Genomic DNA, 16,097 nt, shown 5'->3' on the forward strand with positions numbered 1-16,097 from the left:
TATGTTGCAGAATAATTAGCTGTACAAAGAATTAGCTCGAAAACATGGCCAAAAGTACTTTTATTTCATAAAAAAAATGCAGAAAAGAGAACACCAGTGGTAAATGTCAGAGTTCTCATAAGCTGCTTGCTTGTGTGGTGTGATAATTAATGCGTGTTATTTGGCTATGATGGTTGCGTATGCTGATTGAGTTGAGAATTGGCTATAAGGAATTGCAAACAACATGCAGGGAAAGAACAAAGCAAAATACAAGAAAAGCATTTCGTTGTATTTTTTGGGGGGGAGGGGGGGTTGCTAGTGCAGCACTTTTCATGGCAGGTTTTAAAAAACCTTGCCTTGTGGTAGTTTGGCTGCCACACAGTACTTGTTCATCACCGGCAATCAAGGAAGGTTAAAGAACTAATTATCCAAAATAAACTAAGCTTATTGGCATATACTATGATGGCGGCATAAATCTGAGTGGAATTTTAAGCAACACGGTATACTGAGAATGACAAAACATATGTTCAAGCACATTGTTTGTTCTTTCCATCACTTATTTTTAAAAGTGATATGATTACGGCAATGTGCATTGGTTTTTACTGCCAAGTGCTGTGCTGCATGTGTGGCTGTAGAGCAGATAGTACAAGAGAAAATCGAAACCAGCATCATATACACTGATTCCTTGAGCAGGCTCACAGCACTGCAGCCAAGAAATGCTTTATAGGAAATATCGTACACAATATAGTGAGTCACATCTCAGAAATATAACATAAGGTTCTGCTGGGCCCCAGCCATATTGGGATTGAGGGTAACGAGAAAATGGATGGCATGTGCTATACAAGTCTGGCTTGGTCAAATAAAACAAGGGACATTGTCACACATGAATTGTTTGAAGTTAATGTAGAGTGAACTAAGAAATAAATGGCATGCTGCATGGAAAGACCAGGTTAACAACAAATTGCATTCTATAAAACCCATAGTAGGAGAATGAAAGACAAGTAGACACCAGGAATGGTTTATTGAAGTGATTTTATGTCACTTTTGCCTAGGACACACCAACCCTACTCACAACTTTCTGCTGACAAAACAAGAAAAACCTGTCTGAGAAGTGTGGCAATGAACTCACTGTAAACCCCATCTTAATGTTGTGTACACAGCTTAAAGAACTAAAAGAAATATTTTACAATGAACACGTCTCATTGCACCCCATGCTGCTTTTAAGTGAACAAGCACTTGTTGACTCCACAAATTTTTAAGTGCCTCAGACAAGGCAGCATTTTAATTAAACTATAGGTATCAGAATATTTTGCTCATGACAAATTCTAACCTTGTGTTTGGTGATTCATAGCCTTGGATGCTTTTCCACCTTAAGAACTCAATATAACTTACTTATTTACATGCTATTGAATGTAGCTTTGTTTAGTAGCAAATGAGAAAGAAAATTGGTTGTTTAAACTGTTTGTCATCTTTATTATTCTATCACTTCCTTTTTCAGGATCATCATGAAGTGGTTGGTGTTGTAGCCACTACTGTGGCACATGAGTTGGGTCACAACTTTGGCATGGAGCACGATGATAAGGACACCAAGTGCCACTGCCCTGAAAAGAGGTGTATCATGGCATCATCAACAAGGTTGGCTTTTATCTGTTCTTTTGCCTGTTGAAATAAGCTTTAATCGCTGCATTATGTTGGTGGGTGGCATGCCACAGTGCCATCAAAAGGCTCTTTATGATATAGTTACCAACTACTTTTGTTTAGAAAGGATGCTTTTAGCAAGAGCTCTCTCGGCATCTCGAAATATTATAGCCATGTTGGTGAAGAGATTCTTGCATTGGGTGTTTACACCTGGCATCTTGGCCTCAGATTCAGTCCGATTACTAGTACTTTGAACTCCAACTTCTGCAGAAAGGGGTATCATGTTCTGGTAGTGAGTGGGCAGCTTCTCTACAGACATGCTTTTTAATACTGACATAATTGGCATAGAGAAGATGCTTTCAGGGCTCAGCATTGATAACTAAAAGTACACCCCGCACTTATTTATGTATGTCCAGGCCATGTTGTGATGCCAAGCTGATTAGTTCTTGAAGGCTGCCCTGCCTTCAAAATAAAGGGTCTGCGAGCCATGGTCTCACGCGACGAGTGACAAATCCAATCTTTTTTAAAAAACACTTTACTCCGGATTAATGAAAAGGCACTCGGAAAAGAAACAACATCAGGCACCACTGTGCTGCAAACATGCGGTCTCGACTCGAGACAAATCAATACCTAGAATAAAACAGAACGAGGGCCAGGCCTTTAACGCGGCAAGACAAAACACACTGCAGCGCGAATAGCGCAATGCGATGTGGCCAAAGGGTTCCAAGCAGTGTAACGAACATTGCCTGTCGCGTGGCAGCGACTACGGAAAAAAGCCTAACCCATCTCCGAAGGAATGACTTTGAGCAAGGCTCTGCTCCACTGTCCGTGTGCCTCAGACATGCCTGTGGTGCTCGGCGGCCACGCAACTGCCCCTCGCAAGGTTTCCGCCTGACAAAAGCCTCGAGCCGTGCTTCCTACACCCTTTTCTATCCTCGTTCCGCGCCGATAGCATGATGTCTTCATGATTGACAGTTCTCATGCCCGGGCAAGCATCAATACAAATAGAAAAAAGTGCGCACGGGTGGAAACTAATAGGGGCCACAGTGCCCCATATGCTTTAGTGTTATTTACTGACACATGAAACTACTCCTTTCATGGGAACATCTGCTTTTGCATTCATGATTTAGTGTTTGTAGACCTTCTCTTAAGGTGGGAGATAAAAGGAAGGTGGAAAGAAGAAAGAGGCTTTCTGTCAACTGTGCAGCATCAAGATCAAGGTGTTGACCTTGTTCAAGAAGGGGGGGAAGCAGTCATATATGATTTGTATTTTGTACTTTTTTAAACCTTCATCATAAAAAATGAGGAGGGGAGGGAATTATTGTACTTTATCAGCTAAAAAGTTTTAACCGCTCCTTCCCTCACCTCAATCCCTCTTGCTAAACCTGCACCCATGTAGAGTGTTTGTAAAGACAAAAAAATAAGCTAATAGTAATATTGTGCTTGTAGGAATGCAAACAGACCATGTAAGGTGTAGCAGTCTAATATTATGCCGTTAATTGTGCCTGTAAGAGTTTTGTAGTACATTCACAAGAGTAGAAAGGCAGTGCAGCTTTTTTTACAATGTATGGAAATGCCTTTTGGTGACCATTGTTCTTCAACAGCAACCCACCCAGTCCAAGTCAATGGTCGTCATGCTCCAAGCAGTACCTGCAGTCATCATTTGAGCAGGGCATGGACTTCTGTCTCTGGAATTTGCCTGAAGATATCATGGGTCCTGTCTGTGGAAATGGCTTTCTTGAAGAGGATGAACAATGCGACTGTGGGCCCATGGAGGTGCGCTTCTTTCAAGTTGTAGGCTGCCTACACTTGCTAACGTGCAGTTGTGCATCGAGGTGGAACGAAGGGAGTAGACAGACACTGTGCTGCACAAGGGAGAGTCAAGATTGGTTTCTAAGAGGGTCCTATACTTCTCAGATGACTCGGTGATCCCGCATCACCTGGCAGGAATGGGCTAGTTTATGTCTTCAAACTTTATGCCAGTTGTCCACATTACACAGTCCTAACAACTGGGCCAGAGTGGGAAACATGAACTGCTGCTCTGTCTGTCACGAACACAAGCTCGGAGGTCGAATTTCACCTGAGCGAAATCTCTGTACTCCTGAGCATGCATGCACATGCACATACGCCTGTGCACACGCAGTCATGCTTTTAGTATGGCTGTGTTGAACCCACTGCTTTTAACTCTTCTTTTAAATAAAACCCTGCTTTTACTGACACTGCTTGATATGATGCATTGAAAATGCATAGTTGCTACAAAATAAACACCTGTGTAAAAAGTTGCACAGATTCGTGTAGCAGTATTCTTTCAAGTGGTGCTGCTTTTAGTAACAGTATCTTTGTGCATCTGTGTAGATGAGGTGGTAGGCCTCATATTTCATTGCCATAATGAATGCATGTGATTTGGCTAAAAAACTGCACATGTTTATGTAATCCTCATGCATTCTCAGAGCTTTCAGTTGAAGTAAATCTGAAGCCACAACTGCATCACTTCAAATAAAATATGGGAGCGAGGAATTCATATTGATAAGAATTTTGCATCTTTTCTCTTTCAGTTTTGCAAAAATCCATGCTGTGACGCAGCGACCTGCAAGTTCAAGCCGCATGCTGTATGTGCGATTGGTGCTTGCTGTGATGTCTCTACATGTCAGGTAATTTCTAGCCTGAGATGCCATCGGGGAATTTGTCTGCTAATCACATTGTCTGCACAAAACCTCTACACTGACAGGAACAGTGCCACCTGCCAGGTCTGTAGTTAAACGCTCTACATGGTCACTTTCCATTAGCACGGTCTTGCATTTGTGGGCATAAGGAAAGCCCCAACAGCATAAACTTTTTTTTCTATTGTGTAGCTTGTTTTATACAGAGGTGCTGTAAATTTCTCAAAAAGTTTTGTAGTGAATGTGTGTATAGTGAGACGTAAATGAGGTGCACTGGTAGGAAGCCTTTCTGTGTGAATGTACAAGTAGGCTGAGCTCTATGAGGGAATAATGTCTGATAATCAAAATTCTCATTGCTGGTATTATAGTACAGTTTGTTGTTTTAAACTACCTTATGATGTGCCTGTGTGTGCATGCAAAGTAACGAAATAAGCCATACAACACTGTCGCATGTAGTAGTGCCAGCTAAGGCTGAAGCTTGTCAATTCTTAAGTTGCCGTAAATGTTTTTCAGTCATTATAGTCATCATGTTTCCCTCCTGAAAATTTGTCAGGTTGGGTACATTTCAGTTTAGTTTGCAGGAACATGTATTTGCACATTTAAAATATGCTGCTATCTTGCGTACTACTGGTTAATAACTTTTTTCTTTCTGCACATGTGCATTGAATGCGTATTTGGCTGGTTAGTTTGTTTTCGAGGTATAAAGTCTCATCTAATTTTCCATTTTCATTTAGGTCGTGAAAGCAGCCACATTATGTCGAGATTCTGTGACGGAGTGTGATCTGCCAGAATACTGTGATGGAGTGTCAGAGTTCTGTCCAGTAGACGTCTTTGTACAAGATGGAACAGAATGTGGGGGAGGCAAGGTGAGAGGCTGAATATTTCAATGTTCTTTTGATTCTTAGTTACTAGTCACTTATGAAAATTAGTGTGTAATTTTATGCTTGACCAGACCCTAGTCTTCAGTTTGAAAACAAAGATAGCAAAAGAGGGAGTAATACCCCAACCCTTTGCTTTTTTTGGTTTCAAAAACTGTTGAATTTTTTGTATATTCTCTTCTGCTTACTTTGTTTTGTTTGTTTGTTCTGAAAATGTAAATTTTTGCCTTCTTCCTTGATGAAATAAATGAAATCTTGCAAAAAAGGTTCCAGCTTAATTTTTTTTTTTTTTTCTGTTCATTTATGTTTTTGCACGTAAACTTGTAAACAGAGCAGGTTTAGCAGCTGCAAAGCATGTGAATCTACAATGTATTTCATTTTGTGCATACACTGAACTGTAATCTCTATAGACGCTTTTGGTTTTGGTTTGGGCGTTCTGGTTTTGGCAGCTGCCGGTGCGCTGGCGCCCAGCTGCAAGGTGCTGCGTACCCGCTATCGCTGAGGACAACGAGCTGGTAGATATCACAGAAACTTCGTGTGAATGCGCATAGCATGTACAGGTGCTACAAAATGTTTTATATAATCACCTAGCTCATTTATAGCATCATCTGAATATACCTGCATTGGCTAGAATGTGTCAACAAACTCGTCCGCCATTGGCGAGGTTTTTTTTTTTTTTTTTTTTTTTTTTTTTTTTTTTTTTTTCATCGGTTGTCTCGCTAGTGCTTTCTGTGGACAACATAGTTTACTGTCAAACTAAACAGATTATAAGCTGACTATCACCTGAAGCCTTTCTTTTCAATATTTTTGGCTAAACAGTGAAAACGTGTTCAGACCCGCTGGTTGAGACGTATTAGGATTTTTTTTTTTTTTTTTTTGCGATGTTTATTGTCTTGGGGCATAAAGGGAATGTTATGAAGGCTGAAGGGTATGGTCAAATAAATGGGAAAATGTTCACCGTTGAGCATTGTGCTCAATACTTACTACTGGATATGAACGCGAATGTAATCCTCCGATAATTGGCAAGGTACTTTTTTACCTCCCTTAAATGTCTTGGCTTCAAAAGACTTTTACGCTGCTCAAAGGCCACGTCAGGCGCTCAGCGACGTTCGTCTTAGCTTCAGTGAAAGTAAGACTGGAAACTGCACCAGGGTTCAGCACCCGCAGATCTGAACAAGTAGACATATAAAAATCTCATCATGCTGAAATTCACCACTGATCCTTGCTTTAATTATATAAAAACAGCAATTATTGCATGTATTGCATCAGTACTTGCCTGAAGTAAGCATGCATACAGGTTCGCAGACATGCACACGGTGACCTTCCCTCTCAGCACAATAAATTCATTATGAATGCGTAGACATTAATAGCCATACGAAGATACTTTTTAATATCCTACTGAAATAACGAGGCAGCAGTACAAAAATGCAGTATATAACTCCTGTGAAAACATCAGGGTCGTTCTCGCATTTCTGCAGCTAATGCCGGCGCTGAAATAAGCTGGTGAGTGAGGTTTATGATAGTCATTTCCTTACACTTCACAGGCGCTCTAGTCTCTCCGAAAGAAACATATCAACTCGCGGTACTCCACCAAGAAATACGGGGCCATACGTCATAATGTGCACCATATGTAGAAAGCATTGTCTATTTTTTCACTAATAAACCACATATAATATGGTGAGGCAACCAAAAAGAGAATAAAATAATATGCCTCTGCCCGTGCCACTAGGTATAACAGGCTCTCTCCCGGGTCATTAGCTCTACTTCCCCTCAGATCGCTTCAACAAGACAGAGGACACCCGCACCTAAGCGGAGGTGTTTAAAAGCCAGTCGGCACCCTTACACAAGCTGTTCAGCATCTCTCCACAGTGGCCACCGATGCGTTCCAAAAGCCAGAAATGATGGCCGCCCTAGTGGCGCCACCTGTTGGAGGCAGCGGAACTGCTCTCTAAAAGGTCTATACAGGGTGTTTCAGTAAGACTTTAGGTAACTTTAAAAAAAAAAGCGAGCTCAAAACAGAAAAAAAGTATTTGAAGGAGCAATCTTCCCGCCGTAGCAGACACGAATATTTCAAAACTACTCTAATCTACAACTGATTAAATAAACCCTCTAATTAACGTTTTAATTGTTGCAATTTGGTGGTTAGTCTCAGGGAGGAGTTTACAGCTCTGAACAAGATGATGCCATGTGTGTTTTTGAAAGGAAGAAAAACTCATTTTCTAAAGCCCTGCAGTGCGAAAAAATCACACTTCTTTTTTTTTTTATGAAACCGAAACTGATGTGGCATCGTCTTGTTCACAGCTTCAAACTCCCCATTGAAACTGAGCACCCCATTGTAATAAATTGAATTAATTGTGTTTTGTTAATTAGCTTTATAATTATAGTAGTTTTGCAGCATATTGTGTCTGCCGCAGCAGAATCTTTGTTCCTTCGAATACTTTTTTTTCTATTTTGAGCTTGCTATATATTTAAATTACTTAGTCTTCCCTGAAACACCTTGTATAGTAGTACAGATTAGCCACGTCTTCCTTTTGTATACTGAGGTATGTGCTCCTGCTGTCACGAGTTTTTGAAATGCAACTTTTGGCAAAGAAATTAGATTCCATAGCATCCAGGTTGTATTGCTTGTCATTTAAGGGTGCACTCAGAAATTTGCAAACTCATAATTAGGCATTTCTTATTTGTTATCGGCTCTATGCAAGCACAGAAAAGAAATATAATTAATATTGCATTCTATAAACTTCTGACTATGAGAGTACATAGAAGTTATTCCTTGCTGAACTTTTTCTCATGGAGTATGCTGTGCAAGCATGTGCTGTCAAATAACTGGAAGTGTTTCCTTTGCAGGCATACTGCTTCGGTAAACAGTGCCGTTCTCATGACGACCAGTGCCAGCTGCTGTGGGGTTCTAGTGGGCGTATGGCGGACCAGCGGTGCTTTGAGCGCAATGATGATGGGGAGGTAAATGCCAATTGTGGATATAACCGCCTCAACAAGACGTACAAGAAGTGCAACAAAGAGTAAGTTTCACAAATCTATTGGTGCTCAAAACGTTTATTCTCCAGCTGAACCCACTTGCATACCCACACGTACACTGAAACCCGCACTGCGCACTCAACCTCCACAGGGAGGAGAGCGATTCGCTGATATGAAACATGCCTCCAGTTCACAAGGGGATGCTAATTGAATGCCATTCTCCAGCAGCACACGCGCTCTGTCACTCAGTCTCGAGGCGCGCGAGAAGCAAGACATCGCTGTGCTCACAAAGTAGTAAAGAGGTATGTGCGCCGCCAGCGCGCAATAGGCAGCACTGTGATTTCTCTCTCAGTGACCGCAGGGTCGCTTTAAATGAGTGTGGCAACCAATGCAAGGTATGTCTGTCGGGAATCGCTGGACTTCACTCGACAGACTCGAGCTGCTGTGTAAGTTGCAGGGCCTCATGCAGGCGAGCTTGCGTACACACTGGTGTGTGTGTGGGTGGACAAAGGGGCCGGTAGACAAGAACAGCAGCATACATATCTTGCATTGTCTCACGAGAGCGGCAGTCGAAGCGGGCTCAGTCTTCTCGTCAAAATGCCACTGAAAAAAGGCCATAGGGTGCTGGGGCCGAACCGTGGCCAAATGACAGTGATAAGTTGCTCGGCCACCTCTCCACCACCTGAGACGGGAGAAGGGAAAAGAGGAGAAAATCGCAGGATGCAGGCAGTGGCCATGCAAAGGCAACGGTGAAATTCCCAAATCCCACAAACTTGTGGGATTTGGTTCAAAAACAGCTATTTCCATTGGAAGCGCAGTTATACAACAAAAAATAGGGAGGTAATGATAAGACTTCAACAGTATGCAGCCATCTTCACTGCTGAGTGTTACACAGTCTGTCACGGTAGAAAATTTAGCCAACGAGAATATCACAAACAGTATAATTTATGCAGACTTCCAGGTGTACTCGCTGCTCTTCACTATAAAATACAGTCACACCACTACTTGGGGACAACATGCATAGTATTTATTTGTTCATACTGCAGACCCAGTGAAGGATCCTGGCAGGAGGGGCAACAATTCCAAAGGTAAACACAAAAGCATAAAGTGCAAAAACATGAACATAAAATTTACACAAGTACAAGCAAGATGTAGAAAAACAGCAAATCAATGCACAGCCTGTTCTAAAGAATCAAAGTCCTGAAGTGATGATAATGGCAGGTTATTCCATTCGGTTATGGTGCACGGGAAAAAAGAAAATTTGAAGATGTTAGTTCTGGCAAAGTAAGGTGTTAGTGATTCGGTGTGCGTATTTCTTTTTGCCCTAGATGATGCCGATAACTGTAGCCACAACTGATGGACATGACATAATATTCTGCTGGGTCCCAGATCATGTTAGAATTAAAGGCAATGATTGAGTGGGCATATGCACTGCATATGCTCACAACCAACAAAAAAAAAAAAAAAAAGTGAATATGCTCTGTAAAGGTTGCATGAAGCTGTTATACTATAAACTAAACGAAAAATGGCAGTCTGCATGGAATAACAAACTACATTTGGCAGAACCCATGTTAAGAGAATGGAAATCGTACATGCACACCAGGAATGCTGCAAGGAAGCAATCTTATGCTGCTTTGATATAGGACACATGCACGCATGTGCATACACACACAAACACGCCTACCTACCTAACGGATAATTCAATACTGACAAGTGCAAATTCACTTGTCACTGGTCTGTCTCGCTTTGTGTCGCTTGTAATTGTACCTTGTCATAGCCTTTAGTTTTTGCTGACTGCATCTATGCGCTGATCTCATACTGTTCTGCAACATTTTTCTTTTTATGGCCACTCGCGACAGCACTGACAGTTTGCAACTACTCGTCAAGGGAGAACCGTCTTTGCTTCAGTGTTCCTGCGCGATTTACACTCATTTTGCCGATCCACACCAAACGCTGCTCTGTACATGCTGATGAACAAAAAAAAATTGCTCGAACCGCGTGTCCTCAACTTTGTTTAACCAGTGCAGAATTTGAATGCATAGGCTTAACGCATAGTCTGACTCGGGGCAAAGAGAAGGGAAGTGCCAGCAAGCCCTCGCTGAAGTTTGTCATTTCATAGGCTCCCAGTTAGGTCGATGCAGAAGGAGCCGCTGCAGTGCCACCTTCTTCAATGTTTATGTGGGCTGTTCAGAGTTTGCCGCTTTTGGTTTCCATGTCTGCAGCTGACTACAGGTGTGCCACAGTTCACTGCAGCTTGCTTTTGAGGCGGAAGCCTTTAATGGCTCCTTGTCAAGGTCATCTGCCGTTAGTAGAAACTGTCACAGCTTTCCAGTCTCCTGATTGGTCTCCCTGTGTCATGACAACACTGTCGCTAGGCACAGGTGTGCGCCTCCTGAATCTGCGCGCACACATGACGTCGCTGTCGTTGGGCGTGGGTGTCTGAGTGGTTCGGCGCTGCGTGGGATGACTCATTGCATCGGCGCACACGGCCAGACATGGGCGTAGAGTATGTTGGAGGCCTTTAACGTACAAGCATCCACATAACAATGTACGAGTTGTGTGCTTCCGTGGCATTTCTGACACAACAAATCACCATTGGCAATGGCATCAGGCTTCGCCGTTTCACACTTTACTCTTGACAAAGTGTCTTCCGTAATTTTTTTAGCACCACCTCTGAATAGGAGCATAGAGGTCGTTGTGCCTTTAGTTTTGCTGTTTGCCAATAGGCTACTCTAGCACCGTTTGTCAAAACGTTCAGTTGTTCTGTCCTCTGTACATGTTTTTCTTTTCATTTGTGTGGCAGTTACCATAACTACTGCAAAGTTTGGATTTTCCTGAGCTGTCTTTGCTGTGGTGTCGACCATGCCCTCCGTAACTAATTGGCGGCTGTGGGGAGCAATGAAAATGCCGCTATGTATGTTCATTGTAAATGAGCGAATCGGCAATTGAGGGCACCCAAATTCCTTCATTGTGTAGGCAAATTCATCGTACTGGTCTTCGTTGTAGAGTGCAGTCTATATGAAAGATACGAATTTGGCAGGCAGAGACCTACAATATCCTTCGTTATACACATCATTTCGTTGTAGAGGCATTTCACTGTAATGCATTTGGAGAAAAGTCTTTTCGTTTAAGGCGCCTACCTTTAAACACTACAATTTTAGTGCGGCCATTGTGACCTCTTGGCTTGCCGGGATGCATCCCAATAGCAGGCTAAGATTGTATCAGCCAATAGCTTAAGGTAAAAGTCAAATATTATGTGTAACCCATGAACCAGAGCAAATTTTCTTAAATAACTAGCACCCGAATATAGCAGCCTCAAGCCACACACCTTTAGCTTTTCTGTTACATCTGATTATTATTAACTGTACATATATAAAATTACCCTCGTGCTGTGCTTAACTGCATCCCAAAAGACTGAATGCTCTAGCTGCTTTCTCCTACTTGTGGTTGCTAAATGAAATCTGTTTGGTCTACCTGGTAAAAGTTTGTTTTGAAACCTTTAAATGTGAATTTGTGATGCTGATATTGTGCTGTAAAAATATCTAGATTACTCTGTATGATCAAAGCTCTAGCTGGCACAGTGCATTTTTATTGTGTGCGTTTTACTTGTTGTAAAACATTCTTTTCCTTTTGATTGGTTAGCCTGATGTGAGAAATGGTTGCAGTTAAGAAGGTAGGAGATAAAATAAAATAGGAAAGTTTATGAAATCTTTGAGTTTTATCAGTGGAATTGTTTGGGTAGCATAAAAAGTTGCTAACTTCATCAACTTTTTCAGGGATGTTATGTGTGGAACCTTGCACTGTGTGCACCTGAATGAGCGACTGGAATTCGGCATAGAATCAGCAGCTGTGCAGTCCAAATTTTACATTGATGAAAATGACAAACGATATACATGTCGATCAGCCATTGTGGACTTGGGCTTATTCACTGCTGATGTTGGCCAGTCTCCAAATGGTGCTAAATGTGGCACGAACAAGGTTTGTTGACTTGCGGTGCTTATTAGTCGTTCTATTACTACCTGAAAGAGTGAGCTTCTGTTGTTTTGTATCGGTTACAGCTAGCTTACTTTCATTGCAGTCTTCAGATGATGGTTGATAAGCTGTTTTTATGTCTTACTAGTGTATGAATGAAGGTTAGACTTTCACTTGAAAGTGAATGTCAGCGGGTCTGTTTGATAGAAGTTACTGCTCTGTTTTTTGGAATAGTCATGTTGTCCTTCGGGGGGGGGGGGGGGGGGGGGGGGGGTTGCATGTACCAAACACTGAGTTCCTGGATTTCTAAGTTCTGCAAGGCTGTTGTTAATATTCATTATTGCCTCTCTAAAGAGAACAATTTATGGTCCCTGATGGAAATTAACTGAACATGACTACTCATAATGGCCAGCATGTTAGCTTTTCAGTTATTGGTCCCTGATGGAAATTAACTGAACATGACTACTCATAATGGCCAGCATGTTAGCTTTTCAGTTATTGCGTTGAATTATTATTTGACCTTCCAACTTGTTTCATTTCAAATAGTTCTATTTTTCGCATTGATTTTATTTTTGTGGTTTATGTTATTGATCATTATCTTGTAACTTCAAGCTTTCAAAATAGTCTGCGTCATATCTAACTCCAACTAACTCCAGCTACTTAATCATGCAAAGTTCTTTCATTCGACATCTTTCTTGGTGGCCGTACTTGATTGTGTCATGTGCACTGCATGCCATGTTCACACAATGCTTTCATTTTCATGCAGACTCAAATTATTTTTCGTGTTACATTCATGGCTGCATTATATTTGTGCAAAATGGTATACTTCCAATGTACTGAAATCGTGAAATGTAATAACCCAGAAATAAATCATTAGCACCTAATGCATTGATTAGAACAGGACAGAAAGCATTTCTAAGTGTTTACTTCTCTTTAATGCATAGCCAGATTACCAGGCAAAATCATCGGAGCCCTGCTATTGCTGATAACTGATATATACAGTAGAGACCACTTTTTGGACTCTCTGAAAACCGAAAAAACTTTGGAGAAACTAAGCATTTTAGAAATAAAATTTCACAGGAAAAATCACTTTATGACAACTTGAATTTTATTATATAGTGGACGAAGGGGCCAGCAGCTTTGTGCCCATTCTCATGTTTCACACTGCTATCTTTTTGCACGCTGTTTATTGACAATGATGGGCGGCAGTTGCTTTATCTCAGCATTTGATCGCCATACTGCCTTTAGCACATCGTGGATGAACGTGCGGGCTTTCACGAAGTCCAGGCGTGGGAGTGAACCTATCATTGTTAGAACTGCGTTGCGCCTGCCGTACAAAAAGCAGAAGGCTATAAAGCGAAGCTAGTTATAGAAAAAAAAAAAAAAATTATTTCTAAAAACCATTCATGAAATAAGTGGTACATTACTGTATGCACTGGGCTTGCATATAATCAGAGGCATTTTTCCTGTCATTAAAAGGCAAATTTTGACTGTGTTACAGTTGAACAGTTGAGGCTACGAGCATGAGCTCCCTGCTTTAAAAAGCGCCGCCAGTCTCTTCTGTTGACTGTCTCCGTGAAGCCATTATTCACCCATGCCCTTTGCTGCTACATCTTCGCTATTTGGTGCGAAAGGACTCTGCACAAATGAGTTCTGTGAACATGCACTACCATTAAAGTTTCGGCAGTGAACAATGTCAGAGCACCATGGGTTCACAGCAGCATGTTTGCAGCGTGTGAATCTGCACAGAATATCAGCCCTGCCGTTTAAGGGCTCACTTTTAAGCTTGAATTTTGCTCTATGTGATCAAATTTTTGTCCTCCTTGACGTTGGAATTAATGATGTTCCCCTGTACACAATAAATGGAAGCTTGATAATTGGCGATGGTGTCTCTGCAAGGACAAACGAGGTTTGGAAAATTGAGCAGTTAGTTGCAATACATCCAAAATGCCACGTTCATACGTTGGCTTTATAATGCATATCACAGTGCCACGAAAAAGTCTGAATAATCACAATAATCAAGCGTGGGCAGGCTTTGAATTTTCAATTGGCAACTGTAGTAACAACGCTGATATAGTAAGATTCTTGCTGGCTGGCCTGGGTGGCTTTTCTGTGCAAGGGTTCTACTCGGTGTAGCACCTGTGTGACCAAAAAGGAGCAGGTGGCACCAAGCTGCTAATAAAATGTTCTTTTGTGTTCTTTGCAGGCTTGTATGAACCAGAAGTGTGTTCCTCTTGAAAAAATCTATGGTGTGAAATGTCCTTATGACTGTTACAATAATGGGGTAAGTTTTCTTTATTATTCTAATTTTTTTTTTTGTATTTTTAGTTGGAAAGAATACTAATAATGAAAACTGATTGCAAATGAAATATTTTGAATACCGTCATATACTACCAGCGCATGTAGTTTGAACCAAAAAAAAGAAAGAATAAAATGCTCACAAAACACAACTGCAAAAAAGAAAGACGCGCTACAAACAAATATTGTTTCCACCCGTCATCAGCATAATTTGCATTCCTCTATTGAAGCCAAACATTCAGTTTGAGAGGGAGAGCCATGTAGTAGTCATAATAGCACATTTTAGTTTGTACGTTAATATCTTGTCTACCGTTCTTTGGGCAGCAATAGACCTTATGCAAAATTGCTGGCATCTAGCGGCTGCCGCACAGGCTTCCGCCATGTTGGAGGGTAGCTGAATTCAGGAGCGGCAAGCGGCATAGTAGGGGGTTGCGTGGCCGGCTGGGTTAATGCTCGTTCTCGCCGATAATGCCTACATACTGTTGTCCCTTGTTGTACGCAAAACTAAAATAAGGATGTTGAAGAAAACAAAATATATCTCCCGCGGTGTGTTACACTTGTCCGTAGACAGACTGCGCATCGCCTTTTCGCGTTAAAGATCTGCAAGAGTGTTGCTCTTGATTTTCTTGTTGCGCCAAATTATCCCAGCTTTTATGGCTTCATGCATACAAGCCGTCGAGAGATGTTCTACATCAAGTATACATCGGGTATCCCAATAGAAAACGTCGCAGCACTTCAAAGGCTCCAGACTGTTCTCTTAAAATCCAACGTGAAACTTTAATATCTTTACACATTCGATTCATGGATGAATCAAATATAGTCTACTACGTCCAGGCTTTTGTTACTGAGATGCGTCTACAGAACACGACTTGCAAAAGGTATGACACAAAGTATACATGGCAGCAACTGCCAATACCGTAAGCTGCTCTTGTCTAGCTGAAGTTTGCGCGATTGTTGTTGCTGCAGTGATGGCGATCAACGTGCTGCTTACTTGTTTTTTTATTAGTCAGAGTTTTTTTCTCTGCGAGTTATGTGAGGTGCATCAAAAAGGAGTTCCACCTTAATTTTGACCACACTGGTTTTGTTTTCTCCCATCCATATCTTTGAATAATGCCGTTTTTTTCTTTTACCCCTCCCCCCCCCCCCTCCCCCCCCCCCCCCTCCCCTTCCCAAACAGAAAAGTGAAAACAAACTTTTCTCCAATGCTAGCAACTGGAACAGACTCTTAATGGGCTTCAGTGGTTGATGCCTGTCTCACTACTGGGCCCAGACATGACCTAGACAATGGAAAAAAAGACTGAAATACTTCAATTCCGTCAAGAATTACGGAAAGAAAAAGGAAAAAAAAAATGCAGCATAGGAGAAGAGCTAGAATGGCTGTGCTTGAAAAAAAGCTCATTCCAGAATACATTGCTCAAATATGCATCCATGAAGGAGTTTGACATTGCGTCTGGGTATAAGGCAGACCTCTGTGATGTGACTATGCAGGCAGCAGTATCTGTTAATGTATCGATTTTCACGAAATGGAACCACGATGTGACGGTGACAGCTACATATCTGAGAAGGATCAGCGTGCGGAATGACGTCGCTGACCTGCCGCATTTCACCGGCAAATTCACCTGGTCGGGAGTTTTAGTCAATAACATATAGAATAGGGGATTGCTACATGGTTGTTTACACGCTAACGAGATACATC

The 16,097-nt window shown here is 41.7% G+C and overlaps 1 protein-coding gene across 3 annotated transcripts in view; it reads left to right on the forward strand.

The window, feature by feature from the left end:
* Meltrin (disintegrin and metalloproteinase domain-containing protein meltrin) overlaps positions 1 to 16,097 on the forward strand; it is a 112,162-nt gene that overhangs the window by 77,934 nt on the left and 18,131 nt on the right. For all 3 annotated transcript variants that reach the window (XM_084591376.1, XM_084591378.1, XM_084591377.1), the window contains exons 11-17: positions 1,478 to 1,614; positions 3,222 to 3,393; positions 4,173 to 4,268; positions 5,012 to 5,143; positions 8,003 to 8,175; positions 11,908 to 12,109; positions 14,310 to 14,387. In XM_084591376.1, the coding sequence (XP_084447502.1) occupies positions 1,478 to 1,614; positions 3,222 to 3,393; positions 4,173 to 4,268; positions 5,012 to 5,143; positions 8,003 to 8,175; positions 11,908 to 12,109; positions 14,310 to 14,387 (990 nt within the window). The remainder of the gene's footprint in view (positions 1 to 1,477; positions 1,615 to 3,221; positions 3,394 to 4,172; positions 4,269 to 5,011; positions 5,144 to 8,002; positions 8,176 to 11,907; positions 12,110 to 14,309; positions 14,388 to 16,097) is intronic.

The sequence above is a fragment of the Amblyomma maculatum genome, chromosome 1 (genome assembly GCF_055883805.1).
Source record: "Amblyomma maculatum isolate TAMU_Amacu chromosome 1, ASM5588380v1, whole genome shotgun sequence".
In the NCBI taxonomy this organism is placed as follows: domain Eukaryota; kingdom Metazoa; phylum Arthropoda; class Arachnida; order Ixodida; family Ixodidae; genus Amblyomma; species Amblyomma maculatum.